This window comes from Zonotrichia leucophrys, chromosome 2, assembly GCF_028769735.1.
Source record: "Zonotrichia leucophrys gambelii isolate GWCS_2022_RI chromosome 2, RI_Zleu_2.0, whole genome shotgun sequence".
NCBI lineage: Eukaryota > Metazoa > Chordata > Aves > Passeriformes > Passerellidae > Zonotrichia > Zonotrichia leucophrys.
Window position 1 is genome coordinate 45751749 of NC_088171.1, and position 22942 is coordinate 45774690.

Genomic DNA, 22942 nt, shown 5'->3' on the forward strand with positions numbered 1-22942 from the left:
TTAGGTATGAAATTTATACCACCCACCTCTGGTTCTCAGATCTTCACCTTCCATAAGGCCACAGAATGCCTTCTGTGTCCGTACTGCCAATTGCTATTGCTTCACCAGCTTGTTACTTTCAGTCTGGCAACTATGAATTCATTTCCAACAATTACACCAAGAAACAAAGTAGATATCTCCCTCTTTCCAATTAAGACTTTTGTCCTTCTCCATTCCTCACGTAGTTCTGGATTTCTTAAACTGCACATCCCCTTTTTTTTTTTTTTTTCTGAGAGGAAATTTTTAAACTTCCTCCCTGGAAAAGCCTCTCATCTTTTTTGATAAGAGATTACATCCTGTGCATTCACATATGACAACTACAACTAGTCTAAGATGAGGAGTAGCCCAGTTTGGATATCAGAAGCCAATATAGTTATGTCTGATCCTGCAATATCTTAACTAGAGACAACAAAATTTAAGGAACTTTGGCTTTTTAAAACATCACACATGCCTCCCAAATTCTGGCTGCAGTAACTCAAAACAGGAGGAATAATTGGTGGGTGTGTTGTAATTCACCACTGCAGTCAATGTCTATGCTTATGCTATTGATCTGCATTTGCTTTTGCTTAGAGGGGAAACTCTGATAGAGCTGAAGGCTTTGCCATCACGGGAATCCCTTACCTTGGCGTGACTCGTGTGAGCTCATCGGAGGGGTGCAGAATGCGGCAGGTGGTGAAGGTGAAGGTGGAGTTGGTTTGTGACATGCACTTCCCAGGATGAGGTACTAAATTAAAAAAAAGCAAATTCTTTGCATTTTACACAGAAAAGGGGAAAACCAAACTTCTGTGTGCTGATAAGACAGATGCAAAAAGTGATGAGGCACCTTGATGGGATCAATGCAAGAAAAGTGAAATGGCCAAATATACAGTGTTAAACAGACACTTGTTCTCCAAAAGAAACACCTCTAGGACTCCAAGGCCAGTGCTAAAAAGGTCTGCTGAAACTTGCCCATGATCACAAACACTGCAGATTAAGTCTTGCTCAAACCAAATTTAGGCCAGGCAGTGCTTGAAATGCTAGTCCTTATCTAAACTAGCAACTTGTATCAGTGGGAAATTACAAGCAAAATTTTCTAGTACCAGCTCAGGAGCACCAGGATTTTCTAAATGCTTACACCTTTCAGCTTTTAGATTGATCCACAAAAAGGTATCCCCATTACTTCTCAGTAATGGATCCATCTGGCTAATGCTACAGGAATACAGATTGTTGGGGTGGGGAGGGGAGGGACACACACTAATTGCTGTTTCTCTGACTTTTCATATCCACAATATGGAAAGTGGTAGTTTTTTGGATCCACTACTGTACATCTGTGACATTTCTCTTGTGTGTGTGATTAGGTTCTTTAAAAATGTATGTCCTCAGCTGCATAGTATAGCAGTTTTTCAATATTTGTAGACAGTGTAGTAAGCAAATTTCCTAACAAATGTGGCTGTAAAACTGCCATTCTGGTGATAGATCAGTGATTTGGGAAAGAAGCAATACAGCTTAGTTTTAAAAATGAAGGACTTAGGCCAACTTCTTTCTTCTTACTAGAAATACTTCCGTGGCTTTGTTAACCTGCTATATAATGCAGCTGTGGTCACTGCAAAATAACTACAGAATTTAAGAGCCATGCATTTGAAAAGCTGGTTGAAAAACACCCAGAGTTAAATATTACATCAAAGATATCATGATTGCATAGGTTCTCTTACTTAGTAACCAAACTTAGCAGTGGTCAAAAGACATGCACAATAAAAACCATGTGCAGCTCCCTCCCCGCCAGTCCTACCCAACCCTCTGAGCCATTCCCTGATTAAGCCACATTTTAATACCACAGTACACAACTATTGAACACATTGCAAAAGACAGACAGATTGACCAGCTGGACCAGACACCATTCTGAACTCCCAGAGCAGCTCAGCAGAAGCAAGGCAAGTCTCAATTGTGGCTGTGTTCCCTTTTCCGCATATAAAGTATCACAGCTCCAAAACAGTGTGTGTGGTTAGGTAGCCCTTTAAGAACACAGATAAGCAGTGTGGGAAGGGTAGAGCATGGGCAGTGTGGACAGTGGAAGCAGAAGTGGCTGAGCATACAGTGTGAGGTAACTCCTAGTCAGCGCTGGAATGTAGGGCTGTACATTAGAGAGGGATATTTCTGAGGACCCACTGGAGTGTCATGTTAACACACTCAAAGGTTAGCACGGCATAACAACAACAAGCTCTACTTCACCTCCAGAGATGGTAATTAGGATGCTTCAGGAATCCAGTTGCTTTAGAGATTAGTGTGAGCACTACAAAAGCTATTACAAGGGAGCACAGCCTAGCAATCATGATTCTCTCCATATTGTAGAGAGTTATAAGAAAATCTGGAGAAAGAACTCAAATAACTGGACATGAAAAGATTGGTTATTTAGAGAAACAGAGGACTTGAACATAAATCAATTAGAAACAATTATCCCTGGATGATGAATAGAGAACAGAATAAAGCAATGCTGGTTTAAGATTGCAAGCTCAACCCAAAGCACATAGCTGTAATACAATCAGTGCATTTTCCCCATTTATAATATCAGCTGGGCATCCCCTCAGATTGGAGACAGGCACATTGAAGAAACATAGCTGCATTAGCAAAAGCAAGACTCATTGCTATTAATGAGTCAAAGATAGGAGAAGGCTGCTAAAAGTAGAGAAGTCACTAGCTCTAATCAGAGGAGACAAACTGAAGTGATGAAAAAAATCTATCAATTTCCAAAGATGTGTTTCACCCTTCAAATACCACTAAGAAAGTTCTGTACCAGCTTCATCCTTCATCAGTCAACAATGGGTTGTATCATATTGCTGTAGCATTTTCCATCCTTTGGACACAGTAAAAAGAGAACCTGTTGCTGTAAATGAACAAAGTTTATCAAATAGAAACAAAATTATTAATTTCTAACTTAGTAATTTTACATAGGAATGGTCATCTCCTGAGATGGTATAAGTTCATGAGGAAGTAATACATTTTTCTAATAAGAAAGACTATCTTCACATTTACATATATCAAAGTATTCTTTTAGATATAAACATCTGCTGCATGTAACCATCTGAAACCAAATGTTTTCCTTATACCCTCTTTTCCAAAGTAGTTGTAGTTTAACAAGTCTTTATATTGTATGAAAAAGAATCTGTGCATAATTCAGTGCTTAACAAAATTTACAGAAACACCATGTAATTTCATCCATCAAGAACCCAGTGCAAACTGTTAGTGCATTTTCCCCGTTAATTAAAATTAAATCTAAACCTAAGATTTCTGCTGTATCATGTTTTAGCACTTAGGAATTAATGATTCTTCATGTTAAGTTTTCTCAAAAACTTCACAGGCATTATGGAAAAATGGAAACCATCATAGCTGAAAGGGACTCTTCTGTAAGTACAAACACTGTTGTAAAAACACCTTTTAGAATACTGAGAAAAAAAAAGGAATGTTCCAGTCAAACTGAGGGCAGAGAGCTCCATCTTCTGGTAGAACTAACAGGACTTTCCTTACAAAACACAAAAGTGATTTCATGTCTCTCAGATCTGTCTCAGATCCAGCTGCAGGACTCAGAGGCTGTGGGCCATTCTGCTAGGTGTAAACAGCAAAATAGGTGTGTTCAGGACCTGACTTCTGCCCAGGGAACTCTCAAAAGGCCATTTTCACTGGATTTTCAACCAGCTTGTGCAGAGGAAGGTACAAAGTTACAGCAGGCAAACAAGTGGCCTCCCCCACCCACATGAAGACGTCAAGACAAATTAAGTTTGAGGAAGATTTGTAAGAGGTAGTTATACTGAGATGCCATTAACTTTTGTACCATTGGATCAAAATTCAAATTTTTTGTTTTGCTGAAATAACAGTGAAGGAGACAGAGAGCTCAAGGTGACCAAAATCTATATGCATTTTATACAAACATCTATTCTGGCACATAGAATTTTATTAGGAAATTAACTTCAAAAAAGTTAGGAAAACTTTTAAAGTATGGTTTGATCCAGACTGGCACAAAGTTAATGCTTTAGTACAACAGTGAAGCAAGCCACTCTACTCCATCATTTTTCTTGGCATATTTCAAGAGAAGGAGGGAACCCGGTTTCCTACTTTTTGAGCAGGGAGCGCACTGGAATGAGGGCATCTCTTTAGCACAGGCTGTGGAAACAGGGATGGAATGACAATCAGACTGAGGCATCCTTAGAGAAACAGATGGTGTTTTAAAGCATTAGGAGTTCATTGATGAACAGAAAAGTTCTGCCTGCTTTAAAACAGGATAACGAAGGACCATTAGGAGACTTTTTTTTTCCTACTGTGTGATCATCTAGAATACAGGTTATGGACTTCACTTTTGCCAGTTTGTCCCACTAATTCCATCCTTGGGTGAGGTAAAATTACTGGAAACTTGGTCACGAAACCCCACTAGGATCCACAAGACAAGACAGTGGCTTCATGCTGTGTCTAGATTTAGCAGAGTTCATCCCCTTCAGGTGGCTAAAGGTGAGAGCTCTGATATGCAATGCTACCTGAACTGAAAATGCCTGGCCATTTTCAGAATAGGGGGAATATAGATTAAGCTGGATCTGATGCTTGGGTGAACCACTACTACAAGAAGGAGATAAGCGATAAAAACAACAGTAAAATGTGTAAAATGTGAAAATGGTGCTCTCCTACAGGTGCAACCATGAATACTCAAAACCTCCAGGAATTCATACGCCTGCACCAGGAGCATTGTTTTTGTTATGTTTCCTAAACAACAAAATTATTTTCTGAATATCTGATTTTCCAAAATTTTCATTTATTTTGCCCTTGGAAACAGTAAGAGTGGAAAAACTGAAAAAAGGCAGGTATTCTTTGGACAGGGTCTACTTCTGGCTGACGTCACTTTCTCACATGTTTATGACCATTGAGCATAGATGTAAAAAGACTTCAAAGTGTTTAATGTAGCTTCAACATAAGTTTATGCAGGCTAGGATCCCGAAATTAAAATTCAAGCATTTTAACAGCATAGAAAGCAACTGCTGACAGCTTTTCTTAAAAAAATAATTACTGTGAAAATATTCATGCCATTTGAAAATAAAATATATTTAAATATGCATCAATACCTTAGTTCTAAGAAGAGTTACAAAATTTATTGCTTTTCTGTACAATGATAACTTTTTAGAAGCATGTTCAGTAATGCTGCTAAAAACAACTCAAACATGATACATTCATTATGTGTTATTTTGGGCCTTTATTTGGAAAGCCCTCTATGTACTGGTTAAGGTGTAAGCATGAATACAAGAGTGCTGATCCCGTGGTGCTGTGCACATGTCTATTCAAAGCAATCAATCAGCAGAACTAAAAACACAAAAGTACTGAAAGACCATTTTATGCACCCAATACTAGCAGGCAATTAAGCAGACACTGCATCAAGTGTAGCCCTTCCAACTTCAAAATCAGAAAATTCATAACATTATTAAGTGCTTTGAGTGGCTGGTGTTTTGTTTGTTTCTTTAAGGGAAACATGATAGCCAGTGAATTAAAAAACCACAACAAACAAAACAAAAAGCCAGTCCAAACAACCCCTCCCTCCAAAACAGATTCTGTACAGTTTTATAATATACTAGTTTCTTTCACAGAACAAAAAAAAAACATATTGAGGTTACAAAAAATTTGGAAAAATTACTTGTCCCAGATGATTTTAATAACACAGTGTCCTGTAACATCTCTACAATTCCACTTATGCTGACAGTCTACACAAGTGATACACAAAACTCAACCTACTCCTGTGTATTAGGCTAGAACTGCAACTTTGGAATTTACAATCCTCCATAAAGTTAACTCTACTCACACACAGTATGTGGCTCCAACAGACTAACTGCAGACCACATGTCACATGTGTGCCAACTTCTCCTGAAATACTCAGTGCCATAATTGGGATAGAATACGCATTTATGGTGAAGAAGCTGTTTTATAGATCAATGGGTACTACACGTTTCAACATATGGACAAGAAAACACTAGGAACATAACTTTTCCTTTTCTAGTCAGAATAATTTCTGACTCTAACTATCCCAAGAATAGAACATCTATCACCATTGTTCTGAGTACACTTGTTTTGGCTACAAGCTATTTTTGGCATCAGCAGTGTTTGCTCTCCTGAGCCGTGAAGTTAAAGTAAGTGCTGGGGCTCATTTTGAGCAGCACTCTGCACAACAGAATGGCAATATGAATAGTACTTGTGAGTACGGTAACAGACAACATATCCAGTGCAAAAAAGGCAAGATACAAACCTCAGAGCACACAATCAACTGAAGCAGAAGCCTGCCCAACAGACTAAGATGATCTACACCTGCTGGGAAGGTCCTTGTAGGCACTGTATTACTAAAGACTTTTTGGTCTGAAGCTAGAAGAACTAGCACACTTTACAGCCTGCCAACAGCAAGTGTAAGAAGACACCTTCTGACTTTTACAGACCTCTTGAATGAGATTTTTCCGCAATGGAGCTATCCTGGGTTACAAGCAAAGGCAGTATTGCTAGAAACCGTGCATAAATTTTTCTTTCTTTCCTTTTTTATTTGACTTACATATTCTCTAGCAAGAGTTTGTTCTGTATGTTGCCAACTGGAAGCAATTCCCAACTGGAATCAGGCAAGCAATGCTGCTGTAACCTTGTACTCATGATGAGGTGCTACATGTCCATACACACCCCTACCTGCCTTGAATTTCCTACAGAGAAATCTAGAGGTAAGAATGCTGAGGAGAAGCAATGAGAAGCAATGGCTGCAAAATATTTAAATACAAAATAAACTCATAAACTAAGCATGCACCTCCTTCTCCCAAAAGCTATTCTTCAGTGGGCAGATTGTGGATCCTAAGAAGTACTGCTCCATTAGCAAGTGAAAAAATCCACAATCATCTCCTCCTTGTACAACACCTAACAAATTGCTTCAACAAAAAACAGACACAGTGTCTTTACTCCATTTGAGCAACACAACCAATAATGATATGGGAGCTCGTGGATACTCCTAAATCCTGTACAACAGGACAATTTGAAAGAAGGCAAAAGAATGGGAAATTAAAGTTTTCAGTGGACTTGTTCATTCTACACACAGTATTAATTTTGACCCATTTATTTCTGTAATGTATTAAAATGACTCAGCAAACAATACAAGGTAAAATAAGATTGCTAGTGCTATTTCATTGATTTTATCTACTTTGTCAATTTATAAGGTGGGGAATTTGCTTAAAACCCCTGTTTAAATAGACTTTTCCTGGGAAAAGTCAGCAGTAACCAGTAAATAACCTGTTCATAAACAGTGACCTATATTCAAATCATAATGGAGACAGAAAATGGAAGAAAATACTGGGCTTTCTTACCAGTTTGTATACATGGAGCCAGCCTACTTTTATTGCTCTACTCAAAAGATTCAAATTATTACCCTGAAATGTTAGAACATTGTAACAGAACAATGTAATTTGTTCTTTAAAAAAAAAAAAAATCAAGGAACTAAACCATAGCCTTATCTATGTTTAGCACATGACAATGAGTCTTTTACTTTTTTGACATGTTCCTGTGTTGAACACTCTTACACTTAAAAAATTTTTAAAAACGTAACCCAAGCAACACTTTTTTCACATTTACTCTTCTCTGAGTTCATGAAGAACTGCTTGTTCCCTTCATCTCTACAGCAACACATTTTAAAATTAATAATATATTTTGTTAATCTTTTATTCCCTAGATCCTAAAAAGGCCAGTTATTGATTATTTCAGTCCATGTTTCTTATATCTCCAGCTTTTCTTGCTGTTTTTACTCAGACTCTTCAAAATTATAAAAACCTGGATAATATCCAAAATGGTACACAACTGCCTGAAGAGGCATTATTTATTTTCATATTAATATAAAAAAAATAATATAGGCTTTCCTTCTGGGACCTCATGGAACAAGGACAACTTTTGCCAGTGGAAAGGGAAGTTGAAGGGTTTGGATGTTGAAGCACTGGAACAGGCTGCCCAGGGAAGTGGTTGCGTCACCGGGAGGTATTTAAAAGATGTGTAGATATGGCACTTGGGGACATGGTTTAGTGGTGGACTTGGCAGTGCTGGGTTAATGCCTGACTCAATGATCTTAGAGGTCTTTTCCAGCATTAATGATTCCATGATTCGAAGTTTAACCTTAATACAACTGACTGTAGAAAGTAGCTTATATTCAATAGCTGAAAGCACTGAACTGCCACTGCAGTGAGAGCTGAAGATTCTCTGCATGTCATGATAATAACAGAAATATTATTGTTTAGCCCTGAGACAATCTAATCTTCAAAAGACCAGCCAAATATTAAATTATGATTTATCCCAGAAAAAGGAGAGGGAAGGAAGTGTCTTCATTTAAAGTAGTTATAAAAACACAAGAAGTCTGGGAGAAAAAAGGAGTTCTGCCAATTTTCTGATTCTGGACCAAATATAATTCTTTACCAGAGGCAAATCTTAATGAAGACTATATAGCTTATTAAAACAAAAACCCCCAAATCCCAAGAGCAAGAGAGAAATCACACAAACTCAAACCACTTCAATAGTTTTGAGAATCTGTAATCTTGTGCAATAACAGACTTCTAGTGTCAGTGTCAGACTTCTAGTGTCAGAGTAGCTAATAACTCATGCAGTACTGTGTAACTTAAAAATGTTTATGTCTTAATACAGTATAAATAGGAAGGACAGGGTTTAATAGTGTGGTGGAGAAAGAGTAAGGGAAATGTTATTAGTGACTGCATAAAAACATTCCCTTAATTCTTTATCTCAGACAGACTTTAGAAACAGGTTACTGTATCTGAGGTAAGTGAATTAAACTTTCAGAATTTCTTTGGCGGTTTTCAAGGCACTCCATTTGTTTCAGCAAAGGCAAGATGGAGGAACCTTTAGTGCACCAATCATTTAGACTTTGTTTTTTTCCCAAAGTACAAACATCTAAAACATGGCATCACCTCTTATGAACTGTCAGAAGAGTATCTGCACTACAGCAATACAAAATATACGTAATCTGTACATTACACACACTTAAGAGTGCGCACTAAATAAACACACATGTTGAATACATGCCACACAAAGGTTTGTGAATGAACCACTTCCTTTTAGCAGCCTTCTCTTATCAAAATAGAGTAAAATATTGACCACAGATGCTGTTACTGAAAAACAAATCAAAAGATTATCAAAGAAACGAATTTTGAGCCAATGTTAGAATGGTTATGTTCTAACCACTGCACGCACTATCGTGCAGATGCTACACACAAAGCAATATTATGGATGCTGTTCTGAAGAGACGTGAGAATGGCCCAGTAATCAAAATCCTGTAAAGATGTCAGTTTTACTGGACTTAATGAGTTTCCCTCACCAGACCCCTCATCATCGTCAGTCGCGGGCTCCTGCATCTCCTCTGTGAAAGCCTGAGATTGGCGGGGGTTATTCTTGTTCTCTGAAACAGTCACTTGTGCTTGTGACCTCTCACCTGAGGTCTCTGTGTGCTGAACTGGCGTCGAGGTAGTTAGGCCCTTGTAAGAAATGTCACCTGTCTCATCTTCCTCATAGTCATTAAGGCAGTACACTTCATCCAGGTCCAGGTCTAGGGTCCTGAAGCCCTTAGTGACAACCCCGGGCCTCGGGTCCAGGATCCCACCCAAGTGAGGCTGAGCCAGCTGCTGCCAGTGGTGCAAAGTGGCAGAACCTTGAAAGGGAACAGAAAGACAACCAAAATCAATTAGTAAGCAATCCAGGACCTAAAACACAAAGTCCCATTTAATTTATCCAGAAGATCAAAGGTTTGGGAGCTCCAAACCTTTAATGTTTCTGGGTTTAATGTGTCTAGGGAGACATGCTACAGCACAAAACTGCTTCACTTATGCTTCAGCATTTCCACACCAGTGTGTAATAAACTGATCACATCAGCACTTATGCAAAGCCTGGTGGTGAGAAGCAGCACACTTGTGCACATGCACATCCCCTCCCTGTAAATATCCTCATCCACTTCAATTCACAAGATTAAGCAGGAGTAGAAAGAATTTACATTGTAGCAGTTGATTGAGCACCATCACAGAAAGCTCTAAGAGGAACATTTACCACTTATTCCCACATTAAGCTCAAACTAAGACAAGTGCTGAAAACATGCCAGAATTTTCTGCCAGTGGCTAACAGGAGGACAGTAGTCACACAGACTGCACAGCAATTTTAGCTTTGTACCATATGTTAGAAAACCCCACCAACTTCAGGCATGTGTAAGCAGATACACAGCTCTGAACTACACGTCAAGGCTAAATGCCTGTGTGGGCCCTATGCTACAGGAATTCAACTACTACATAACTAAATGCTACTGTACCTGTAGCTTCATCCTTGGCAGAGAAATGTTTTGAAAAGGGAGGTGCATTTTACAGAGAAGAGCATTCAATATTCAAGGTTTAATAGGAGACAGTCAGAAACAGCAATGGATCAGGAAAAATTCATATATACACCGAGATGGACCCAGTGAAATCAAAGGAGAATTTATTTGATTCCTCAAGTAGCAATTAAACACCGGGGCCTGCATTTTCCTGTGTGCCCATCATCACTGTGTTGAAAAATCTGACTTAAAATCACATATGTCATATGACACAAACCAAATTTTCTTCTTTTCACCTCTGCCTGCAAATCAGAGCAGTTCTTGCAGTCTTATTCCTGTTCCCTCTCTGAAAAGTGAAATACCCACTCATTCAACAAGCTGGCACACAAATGTCTCATCCATATTCAAAGTCCAGGAATATTCAATTAGTTACATGATGTATCTAAAAGCTTAAACAACTGTAATAACTAGAGAAGAGGTGGCTCTCATATACATTTTCAATCTGAGAAAAATCCTGTGGAATGAGAAAAATTGCCATTTCGCATATTGCACGAGGAAGCTTGCTGTAAATAGGAAGTGAACAGGGAAAAACTCTAGAATGACTGGGAACACTGGGTGGCATTTTAATTAAGCCCATGTCACTTTTTAAGATCTGTAATTTTTTAGCTCAGAATAAATGGATCTGCTAGATTACTTTGGCTAATGATCCTATCTATATTTTTTTTTGCTTCTATTTAAATAAATCTAGATAAATTAGAGAAAATTTGCACCCTCAAGGCTCAAGAAGTAGAAACTATTACAACTCCAAAATGGGAGAAGAGACATCCTTATAACTTGTGTTTACTTCTGAATTGTCACAAAGGCCAAGTTCTTTTCCTTTTATATAAAAGAAATACCCCAGAATGTGAAGAAGTGATAGATATTGTCAAGCCTTAACCTAAGAGCAGAGGTTTTCTGTCAGTCTATTCCAAGAATTAAAGAACAAAGGAAAAAAAAATTTCTTTCTGCACTGCATGCAAGTATAAAAAAGTTAATTAACTTCTACATGCTAACTTCTGGAGATGTAATCTTTTTCACCTTAAAGCACACCAAAATTTATACTTAAAATAAACTCAGCAGAATACAAGCACTTCATTTTCAATATAGATCTCATATTTTTCCATAGGAAATATATTTACCAAAATATATTGAGCTTTAACAGTTTTATTGAAACTACAGAAATCAAAATGGCCTTTGCTCCATCATAAACAAGATATACCTGACCCTAGTCTTGATCTCATAAAATCTGTGCAAAGGAGCTTTAATTTCCTATACAGAAAATGAACCCAAATGTACAAGGGAATCCAACAATTGTAAATCCCCAATAAAAAGAGAAAGTTGCAGAAGTCAAAAGAAGAGGGAAATACAACACTTTTTTGGCCTACATTCAGTCCCAGATGGTTTTGTAAATTATCAGAAACAGTTGGCATGAGGGAATTACTGTGTAACAGTGGGACATGCCACTGAAGGAAGAAGGAATAAGAATAAAATAAGGATATGAATAAAGTAAACTTTTTTCCTATATTCCTGGTATCTCTGCATGATTGCACATAGGCTTTGAGGATCAGAGAAAGCATAGAAATTCACAGTGTGTTGCTCCTACAATTGCAGTGAAGTGGATGAAGACACAGTCAGTCCCAGGTTTTAGTTTTCCTACAGATAGTGCTATTTTGTGCTTATGACACAACGAGTCACAGGTGCATAGTTAAAAAAAACAAAAAAACAAACAAAACAAATCTCACTGGACTATAAAACAAATCACATCAAGCAATCCTCCTGTTTGACTAAAAGATAGCATGTGTTGATTTTTAAAGGTGCAAAAGATTAATTTCTTAGTTCTTCTGCCACTTTTTTCCCTGGGGGATTTAAAAGATTGCATTATAGGAGCAGAAGTCATTAACATATAGCAAATTTATTATTGAACTAATTTTTTTTTTCTGTTTTTTGACATGAGCACCCAAAACAGTAATAAAACCAAAGACACAGCTACTTATAGCAGTCTGCAGGTACAGCAGACTGTTTTTCCCCAGTAGTCTGAAGGCGTCCATGAAGTTGAAAAAAAAGCTAAGGTTCATGAAAAATACTCAGAAAATAAACTAAGCTGAAATGAAAAACAAAATTATGAAGATTTTTAGTTAATAAAAGTTAAAAACCACAAAATTTATGAAACAGGCAGACACAAACATGCTACAAATAAGATCTAAAACCAAACATGGGAAGTACTTTAAAAGGTGCAATAATTTCAAGAGAGAAATGACCCAGTGAAAACATTGAACAAAACCAAGGGGAAAAAAAAAAACCCAGACAGATAGAAAGATGATAAAGACTTTAAGAGTTTATTGGAAGACAAAAGTAGATATAATGGGATGGTGACAGAAATCTATTACAGTGGTAGCAACCAGAAACTTAAACAAAGTGGGATAATCCTTTCCCTCATCTGGTACAAGAACTTTTATGACCATTTAAAAGCAGCCATGAAAACAAACTATTCAAATCTGCTCAGGAGTATGGGTTTGTGTGCTATTGCTTTAGTTTCATTTGGATAGGTTGATACAGTACATCACTTTCTTCAGGACATAAGAATGCTTATTTTTGCTTCTGAGTACGTGCCATGCTATATGCTCCTCATAAATGAAATAAATTTGTTCTAAACAGATGAAAAAAAAGAAACTTCTGCAATTAAAACACACATAATGTAATGTAATACAAGAGTTTTGTTAAAGGAAAAAAGAGAGAGAAGCCAACCTAAATGATGTTACCTAGTGTATTTGTGAAGTACTACAGGGAAACTTAATTTGGTTTAAAATCTGAAGGAATTGACTCAACTAACTTCCAGCTACAACCTGAAACAACTGAAGAAAGCCAGGCAGACCACACTACATTTGCTTTAACAGCTCTTTTTAAACAGTCTATTGAAATGAACCTTGAAATGCAGCTCTAGCCCTGACTATCATCTATCTCTATCTTGCCTTTTTCTGTGACAATGTAAGAAGGAAATTTGACTTTAAAAATCCCCACCTATTTCACACATGAAACACAAAGCCATAGTGAAATCATGTGACCACTAAATAACGCATTAAGTCCAGAGATAATTTTGAATCACTGTAACAGTCTTATTAGACCAACTGGACTAAATGAAGTAGGTAACAGCCTTTCCAGATACTAATTTACAGAACTCTTGCTGTTTAGATTTCATAGATTTATCCACCTTCCTTCTCCAATTATGAAATGGTAACATTTAGGTTGGATGTAAAGCTGCACTGATGATGTGCACGTGTGGCCTGTAATATTGATTTTACTGCTTTGGCTGGGATTGTTTCCTAACACTTTTAAGGCTTGTGGAAGAATATATTAGTTAGAAGATCTCAAACCAACAGCGTGGAGTACTGTCTCTAAAGTAAAAAGAGTATGTATTGCAAAGATTTCCTGCTTTCTGGTGATGGATTAGGGACCACAAAGAGTCACTAATAACAACAGATAAAGGCCGAGGCCCTTTGTTATCACCTTCTAGTGGTTTCACAATCTGAAGCTTTTCTGGCAGGTAGGAGCGACTGCTGATAGACATTCCTGAATATCCAGTGAATTCTGAAAATCTGGAGTGAGTTCCCAGTGACATGATGCTCTCTGTGGGGGTAACGGAACCACTGTGGAGTTCTCCCTTTTCTGCCAGTTCCCGCAACTTCCTTTCCTGCTCCTCCTCAAAGAACTTGCGCTCCGAGAGGTAATTCTCCCGCCTGAGGGAGAGCCTACGCAGGGCAGTCTCTAGGTCACTGGAGCCTGGAGTCCCTGGAGTTCCAGGCTTCTTCATCCTGTCTTCATTTCTAAAACATAAAGGGGGACACAGGAAAAAAAAAAGGGTGGGAGGGAAAAAACACATTGTTAGAAATGTTTAAGACTTCCATATGACAGTTTTGAGACACTCACCAGTATCTTTACATTACTGTGTCTGGGAGCAACTTGCTCCTCATCTGAAGAGCTCAAAGGCAAACACCAGTCTTCTGTTTCTCTTTCATAGTAAAAATTTGGAGTCCTAGTTTCTGCCTGGAAACCTGCACTTTACTTAAGAGCTTCCTCCTACAAAGAGGTGAGAGTTGTCTACTCATTGTGTGTCTCTCACAGTTATGTAAACTCAGGTAAGCAGGCCCCGTGTTAAAGGGCCAATGCTGTAAGAACACCACAGTGAGTCACAAGAGTATATTATACTGACAAACATATATTGCTTTGAAAAATGAAGCCATTTTAATGAAAAGTATATACAGCATATAGTGTGGAGCTGTACTGGGGGAAGAGGCAAGTAGCTAAAAAAGCAAAGTTCCGACTGGTTTAATTTGTAAGTTTTCATATTAGGTAATCTACAGATGCACACTTTATTCATTTTTAGGATCAAAACAGTTACTGTAGCTGCATCTGCAATCAGAACTCCCTGGCATTTATGTAACATGGTGAAAATTTAATTATTTTAAAGTGTTGACAGATAAAAACAAAGGGTGGTTTTACATCATCTGGTGATGTTGCATCTCAGGACGCGTCTGAGTTGCAGACTGATCAATACACAGTACTTTCTAAAAGCTTTATTTTTAAAATGAACTTGTGCCTAAAAATTATAAGCACAAAATAGATTTTGAGGACGTATGTCACTGTGATAATTGCACTACATAAGACAAAAGGAGGAAAACAGGAACACTACCTTTATGTTAGAAAGAAAGAAAAAGCAAATTCCAGTGCTCTGGTACTGACCCGTTGTCTGAGGACTCTGTCTCTAAGATGATGCTATTGGTCTTGTTGTCTATCATAATGTTAGAGATGTCTCCCCCATAGAAACTGGAACGTGGAGTGCTGACACAGCTAGAAATGACTGAGTTCATAGCAGAGGACTGGTTAGAGCCTGGGATATTCATTGGTGACGGAGTCATGGATCTCTGCTTGACAACTTGATTGACATTTCTCACCGTCTCGAAGACCCGCTTCTGATGGCTGCAAAACACACACACAGTTAATAATCACTCAATAACTTATTACCATGAGAAGGAACAGAGAAACAGGTTAGAGCTTATTAACAGCCCTTCCTATTTGCAGGTCTATCAAACGGTTTGGTTTTGTGTATAGTTCTGTAAAGTAGTATGCATAGGGTCCCATACCAGCTACAGTGTGGCCATTACATTCAGTCCATCAACATAATTCTTCTATCACCTTAGAATATTTTTGACAGAATATTTGACAATCATGTGCATGGACCCTTTCAAATAGTAACAAAAAATAAGTGAAAGAGCATTTCAGTACATCAGCTAAAAGTGCCATAAAGTCATTATGTAAAAATGACATTTTAAAAACCAGAATTGATCTCCATTCAACTCTTAACTATAAACTGACTAATCCATTTTAAAGGAGAGTTTGAATTTACTCTCCTGAGTATCTCCATGCAAGCAAGTCCTGTATCTTTTCTCTCTGAAACCAATTTCCAATCCCCTTAAATAGCACTTTTAAAACATCGAAAAATATCCCAGAAATACAAAGGACCAGGACTTGAGAGAGATACTGCCAAGGCTGGAAACCTAATATTTGACCTACTTCTACAGTTCACTCTTTATCACCATTGTCTTCATACCATAACAAACATCATTCACCTGGTTCAAGACTGACATCAGATGAAACTTCAGCAGTTTTATTTCTTGACAAAATAAAATTACCCTACATCATGCTGCAGCAGTGCCACCACTGCTTTATTTTACAGTTCAACAACAGCTGAACACAAGGATAGCACATTTCTTCTATCTGAAAGGTAACACTGCCAGGTTGTAACAGTGACTGCATGCCTTAGGCTATTTAATGTCATTTAAATTTCTTTCCTTCTGTCCATGGGTGCTCAACAGTTGTACCCTTTGTGTGGAGGCTCCAGGTCCATAGCAGTATATCTTTATGAGGCTGAATCTAAGAGTATTTATCAATAAATAGTCCCATGGAGCTTGAAGTTACTACCACTGCACAAATAAATGAAACCAAGACAAGTCATGCAACCAAAAAAAAAAGTATCCTCCTCTGGTACAGGCAAAGTAAATAAGATATTCTAAAGAAGTTAAACTAGCTTTAAGTTCAGATTATACTGAAAGGATGAAAGGATCCTATGGGGTTTGAGCATGCTCACAACTTTCTGATCTTACATTTTTCCAACCAACATTTCACTCTGTCAAAGCCTCATTTGCAGTTCTTGGCTCAGGCTCAGAAAAGGTCAGTGTATGCGTCAGGCATTTTGTAAATGCAATTAGAAGGTTTCTGGAAGTGTCTACTGTACCTTGCCTGACTGTCTTGTTTTGCAAACTCTGTTTCTGTAACAGACTCTGTAAACTGGATTAACTTATTTCAAATTAAACAATCCATGCTTTGTACAAATCTGTGAGATAAACCTATTGGAGTACACGTGCAACTGGCATCAGGGAGGCCATTTCTGCCAAGCTGTATCTATCTATAGCTTTGGGGCTGTCGCAAGCACTTAACTTGTTTCAAACTACTCTCTTGTTTAATTCAACAGAACTTCAGCACAGGCATAATGGGCATCACACTAAGTACCCAACCATTCCAAATCCCTTACTGCCCTGATGTTCTTCCTGTTAAAAACTGGATTAGATCAACCTGGTAACTTATGTTATAAAACTCACCAAGAACTTGAACTCCTCCTCTAACTGGTATTTGAAGAAATCTAGCATGGTAACACACAAGAAAACAAATCTTTTCTCATTCTCAAGACAAAGCAAAGCCAGTATATAGGTGTTTTCTTTTAGCAGCTTTAGGAGAAAATAAAACACCCCAAAAACTAGGCAATTTGTTTTCCTTTCTATTATTCACATTCAGCTAAAAATATTTCTTTCTGAATATCTGGCTCAACTATTTCCTGTTTCTTCTCTTCTCATCAAATAATTAAATTCAGATATAACCAATCAATTAGGAACTAATTCTTTTCAGTCGTACGCCAAGTCAGGAGAGTCAGGTTCATCCAAATGCAGTTCTTTCCTCATTGACCCTTCTATCTCTGCTGCCAAAGAATCCTGTCAAAAATAAGCACAAAAGAGAAACAAATATCATAGCATTAATAAATTGGCATGACAGAAAATAATAAATTACTTATACAAAATAATAAATAATGAAGAGTATTTCTAGAAGAAAAAAGGAAGGTTTAAATATGAAAAATGACTAGAAAACTAATGTAGGTATTTAAAGCACTGACAAAATATGGCTTAGCTTCATTTTCCTGCAGTAAGTTATATCTGATGATACATAATATCTGCCTAAGAACCTTATAAAGGCATTGTAGGCAACAACATGATCCAACTACCCAGACTGAATTCCATACTCAGTAACACTCACCTTTCATGTATAAAGTTTTGCTCTTTATGTTCTCATTTAGAATAAACATAAAACCCACAGCATTATCCACCCATCCACAAAAATGACGTGATTCTTGGCATAAAGCACTATACAGTTTCTCCATAATGTTAGAGGTAACAGGCCATCAATTTTCCATAACTGGTCACTAAGTTTTACTGCTGGTGTAGGGTCCAACTATCAAACATTAACAAACCCAAATGATCTTTTGTCTCATGATTCAACATTTGAAAATCATTTTCACACAAAACCTATACACCTATCTCAGCACAAGCATACTTTTCATACTTTTGTATTTGTGCAAGCACAATTTGTATTATTTTTGCAAGCACAACTTGTATTATTAAACGTCTGCACTTTAATTTGGCCTGTGTTCAGTTTCAGAAGGGAGCACAAAAAGGCAAGCTAAGCCTTTGTTGGCAATTTACTTCTTGTGAACACAAATAAAAAGTGTTTTTCTTCAGCAGTAAGACAAGGCAGGCCAGATTTTGCTGCATTATTACATTAATGTTTTTCAAAAGAAGCCACCGATACCATTGCCTTCAGATGTAATCTAACTACTCTAGATGCAATGGTCTAACTACTTTCAGGCAAGCAGAGCAAGTCACTGCACACATTCTTATCCACTCTTTTTTTTCATTTCATTGAGACTACTGCATATTTCCTGAGTTTTAAATGTCATAACCACATGAAATCAGGTAAAGCAAGTTGGTAACACCAGAGAAACCACCATAACTTGTCGCCATAATACACATTAACAACTAACATTCTTTTAATGCATCACTGAATTTTCAGTCACTATAAAATAAAAAGTTATGCTTTTAACCCTGTTCAGAGATTTAGACTGAAGAACTAAAATGTATATCATAAATGACTAGAAAGATGCCATGTCTGGAAATCACAGTTATGTTATTAGGAGGTGTTATCTCCAAGGATATTGAAGACAAACAGGAAGCTCCTAATGAACATCAGCCACCACAGTACAGGAGATGCCTAACAAAGATGTATAGAAGTGTGTAAGGACCTGTTAATGCTTAAGCTGTTAACCAGGTTTCACAGCACAAGCATACACAGCTGCAGGCTGTATGTAACACTGCAGCAGAGCTGCACAGCACCACTGTTTCAGAACCAGGTTGCAAAACTGATCACTCAGGTATCCTTTAAGACTATGCAAATACACATTTCACCCATGCTTATCTCAGACTAGTATCCTATCCCTGAAGCTGTAAGTCAGATGCAAACACACTTCCTTTGCTTGGTGTGTGCAGGATTTCCCTTAAATCTGCTTACCATAGGGAAGAGACCAAGGGAGTGGTACCGACGTGATATAGCATTTGGCATTGTCTTGTTCCTAAGGTTTTTCAGCTCTTCTTGAGCCTCATGAAGCATTTCCATGCACTCTGCATACTTGTCTTCCAGCTCTCGCAACTACAACATAGAGAAAACAGTCCAAGACCTCATGGGGTGCACGATTACCACAAAAATTCTCCAATTTTTTTAAATACTGGCAAACAATAATAGTGTAGGGAAGAATATCCCACTTTAAAGGAATCAATCTCCAACAACTGAGTATCACTGGAGGATCATTAATAACTGATGGGAAGGCAGGCAGGGAGGGTAACAATGTGGAAGGAATTGTTGGCTCCATTTCTTTCCTTTCCTTTCATGTGAAATCATTGACAAAGAGAAGATACAGAGCTAAAAAAGCATCTTTAGTCTGATCAGGTTTAGTGCTTAATCAATGCCATGATGACCACAGTGACAAACATCATGGTCTGAGGACAAGACATTCCACAATGGTCCAAAGGACTTAAGAATTTTAAAGCCAGGACTTTCATGCAAACAATACATATACACGTATAGCTTTCAACAGCTTAAGACTATGGCTTATTTTTAGCTTTCTCAGGAAACACATCTTATGTAATCACTCTGTCTACAGATGTCTGTGTGCTCTCATAGCTTCTGGCTTCATCAGCCACCTCAACTAAGTTTGGCAAAGGAGGAGAAGTCTGAAACTTCTCATTCCTACAACTTTCATAAAAATAAGCTATTTGGTTTAGAAAAAGAGATACAGTACATTTTCTTTCCTAAGAAAGCAATGGTGAGGCATGAGCCCAATCTTTGTTGAGGACCACAGATACAAAAGGTCCACCCACTGGAAAAGCTTCTCTGGCCATTTCCATCTTCATTACCAAGTAGTGCAAATGCAAGACACATCCTAAAGGGATCAAGCTTTATTCATTCCATCGTGTCCATTTTTTTTATGTGAATGTAGCATCCATAACACAACCCGAAATACTGGACTGCCTTATGTTTATACACTGAACAAACAGAGCACCAATGAGCTCTTCCATGTTATCTCACTAGTTAAAATAGCAGAAATTACCAGCCTAGAGAAGTCAACCTCTAAAGGCGTTCCTGTACAGCCCATAAGCCTCTGTGTTTCAAAATACATGTCATTTGAAGGAGCAGAGAATAGGAAAGAAAAGGGTTTGAACTCTATTAGGAACATAAGTGTTCCTTCATTCCATATACACAGGCAAAACTATTTAATATTTCTGATCCAACTCAGACTGAACCTCTCATAGCAAAACGAACAGTCATTGCTCAGCTACTAAATTACTGTTTTACTAAGTAATGTACTCACCTCGGCTGTGAGCTGTCTCTGGGCATCTTTAGCTGCTCCCAGATGCTGGACAAGTTCCTCATTTTCAACTGCACACTAAAATATGCCAAAAATGTTAGAAATACTGTGATGTCCTGTGATATTTGTATCATATACTACAGATAATTAGCAACATTGTAACTATTCTCACCTCTCCTCCACAGCAATAATTATCTACACATTTAAAATGTTTACACAAGAACACACAGCATTAGATTGCACCTTGCTAAATGAACCTCCAAACAAGTTATGTGCCCACTGAAATACTTGCACTGACACACTTGTCTCACCGACATAACTCAGAGCAGAGTTTTGTACCTAATATTTAAAATAATTTTAACTACTGCATTTGAGAAACCATCTATGCATCATTTAATAAATTGATGCTTTCTAGTCAAGTATGACAGATAATAAACACCAAACAAGGTCATCCACATAAGGAAGGTCGTATATTTCCTTTAGGCTCTAGTACAGAGAGGATTTTAATCTGTCCTTCAGTTACATTAGTAGCAAATAACAACAGTAGTGTCTCAACTGGATTGCTTACAGCTTTTGCCTTTTTCTGCAGGTCGACTATCTGAGAGAGAAGATGAGTGATTTCTTCTTGCTGCCGGGCAGCATCTTCAGTTTTCTTTGCTAGCTCTTCAGAGATATTGGCAATCTGGATGTTTGCATCCCCTTTAAGATAAGTAATCAAAATTAACATCACAAACCCAAAATCAGACAAGTAAGCATAAAGATGTTCTTTTGGAACATCACTTGCTTCAGCAAAATCCTACCCCCAATTCACAGTAAGGTATTTTTGAAAAACACAGTAGGGCACAACCAGAAAGGCATCAAGTGCTCATGCTTCAAAGGAGACTGAACACTTTCAATGCAAAACTATTTTTAAATGAGAAAAAATTAGCTTTCAGCCAACATTTTCTGCTGTGAAATTTCAGCCCAGAAGTTTTCTCCTCATAACCATTTGTAAAAGGAAAATAACTACCACAGAAAAACATGACTGACTGATCTGTTTCAGATTTTTACTGACCTATCTCAAAAAGGTATAAAGAAGTAGGCACATACTTAGCTCTTTTACACAGTCATTGACAAGTTGTTGTTCTTTCTCTTCATAAGTAATTGTTTCAGTCTTCAGCTGACAGGCCTGTTCAAGAAATCCACATCAAATATGCTACATTAGCACATTTGTTCTTTGCCAGTCTGTTGTTGCACTTCCATCTGCTTCAGAAAGACAAGCTATTCTAATCACTCCTTCAGGAAGACAGTGAGAAACTACAGTTTTTGCCTGTCCTCCCACATGTTCTGGAAAAAGAGGCCAGGTGAACATTCAGCAGAGACATGACTGTATGGAGAAACTTGCATCATTATCACCATATCCCCACTAGATGTCACTTGTGTATTTTGCACTAAAAGTAAAAAGAAAAAGAAAGGCTTGGGCATACAAAGTACTAGCATGCAGGACTTGATCTGCTCACTGAGCAAAGCCAGGGGTCATCAAAAACCAAAGAAATGCTTGGTTTAAATAACTGAATTAAACATTCAGGTATTTAAAAAACATGCTATTTGATCCTATTTGAAAAATTCTGGCACTGTAACCCATAAAAAACCTTAATGCAACCTCCTTGTCTGGTTTGTATTTTCCACTGTGGCTCTGGGAGTGCCAAGAGCAGCATGGCTGCAGCCAGCTGGTTCTGTCTGGCACCACCTCGGTGGGTCTGTAACCTATTCCCAAAGCTGGGGGCATGCACAGACACACACAGACTGCATCTACAGAGAACTGCACAGCTCACAGGTTTCAGATTTGGCTTCATCCTGTGCCTTGCTGGCACAGACTTCATCTCCCTGGATGGGAAGGCAGTGCTGCATGGGGTTTCCTACTCCAGAGCTCCTGATGCAGTGGCTCTCTCAGTTCTAATGTTCATTATTCTCAGACCATCTATTGCTCATCTTCCTTGTGCACCTTCTCAGTTAAGAGCACAGCAGTCTCCATTACCTGGTGTCTTGTGCAAAGATGTGGCACTACCTATTTACAATGGGCCCTGCATTTGCAGTGGAAAATGGAAGTAACATTCTGTTTTCATATAGTCACTGTTAGATGGAAAGTATCTCTCCTGCTATACTCTGCTACATGTTTGCAAAGTGGTAACATGCTCCCACGTTTAAAACTTGGTTTGAAAATATAAAATTATTCACTTCATATTCAATTATTAAACTTTAAAAACCTGTGTCATCTGTGAAACAACCAGAATATTATAAGAAATAAAGAGAAGAAAAGCACATTCAATTTAAAATATTAACTGCCTTGACTCGAAACACAAAATGAAGAAATGTAATGCAAGAAATTTGCATGTTGACAAATACTGAATTGGTATCAGAGACCAATCTCTACAAACCTGAGATCTGCAGCTCAAGTCACATGTATATGCCAGGTCAGCTCTTTACAACCTTTTCCAAAGTGCAATCCTGGACTCCAAAATCTGCCCATATTCCTGCACATT

General features: G+C 37.9%; 1 protein-coding gene across 4 annotated transcripts in view; it reads right to left on the reverse strand.

The window, feature by feature from the left end:
- TRAK1 (trafficking kinesin protein 1) overlaps positions 1 to 22942 on the reverse strand; it is a 127730-nt gene that overhangs the window by 6262 nt on the left and 98526 nt on the right. For 2 of the 4 annotated variants that reach the window (XM_064704832.1, XM_064704833.1), the window contains 9 exons: positions 21510 to 21588; positions 20989 to 21119; positions 20424 to 20498; positions 19067 to 19204; positions 17363 to 17439; positions 15137 to 15373; positions 13904 to 14220; positions 9383 to 9712; positions 661 to 763 (listed from right to left, as the gene is read on the reverse strand). In XM_064704832.1, the coding sequence (XP_064560902.1) occupies positions 661 to 763; positions 9383 to 9712; positions 13904 to 14220; positions 15137 to 15373; positions 17363 to 17439; positions 19067 to 19204; positions 20424 to 20498; positions 20989 to 21119; positions 21510 to 21588 (1487 nt within the window). The remainder of the gene's footprint in view (positions 1 to 660; positions 764 to 9382; positions 9713 to 13903; positions 14221 to 15136; positions 15374 to 17362; positions 17440 to 19066; positions 19205 to 20423; positions 20499 to 20988; positions 21120 to 21509; positions 21589 to 22942) is intronic. The other 2 variants (XM_064704831.1, XM_064704834.1) reach the window with 1 other exon arrangement.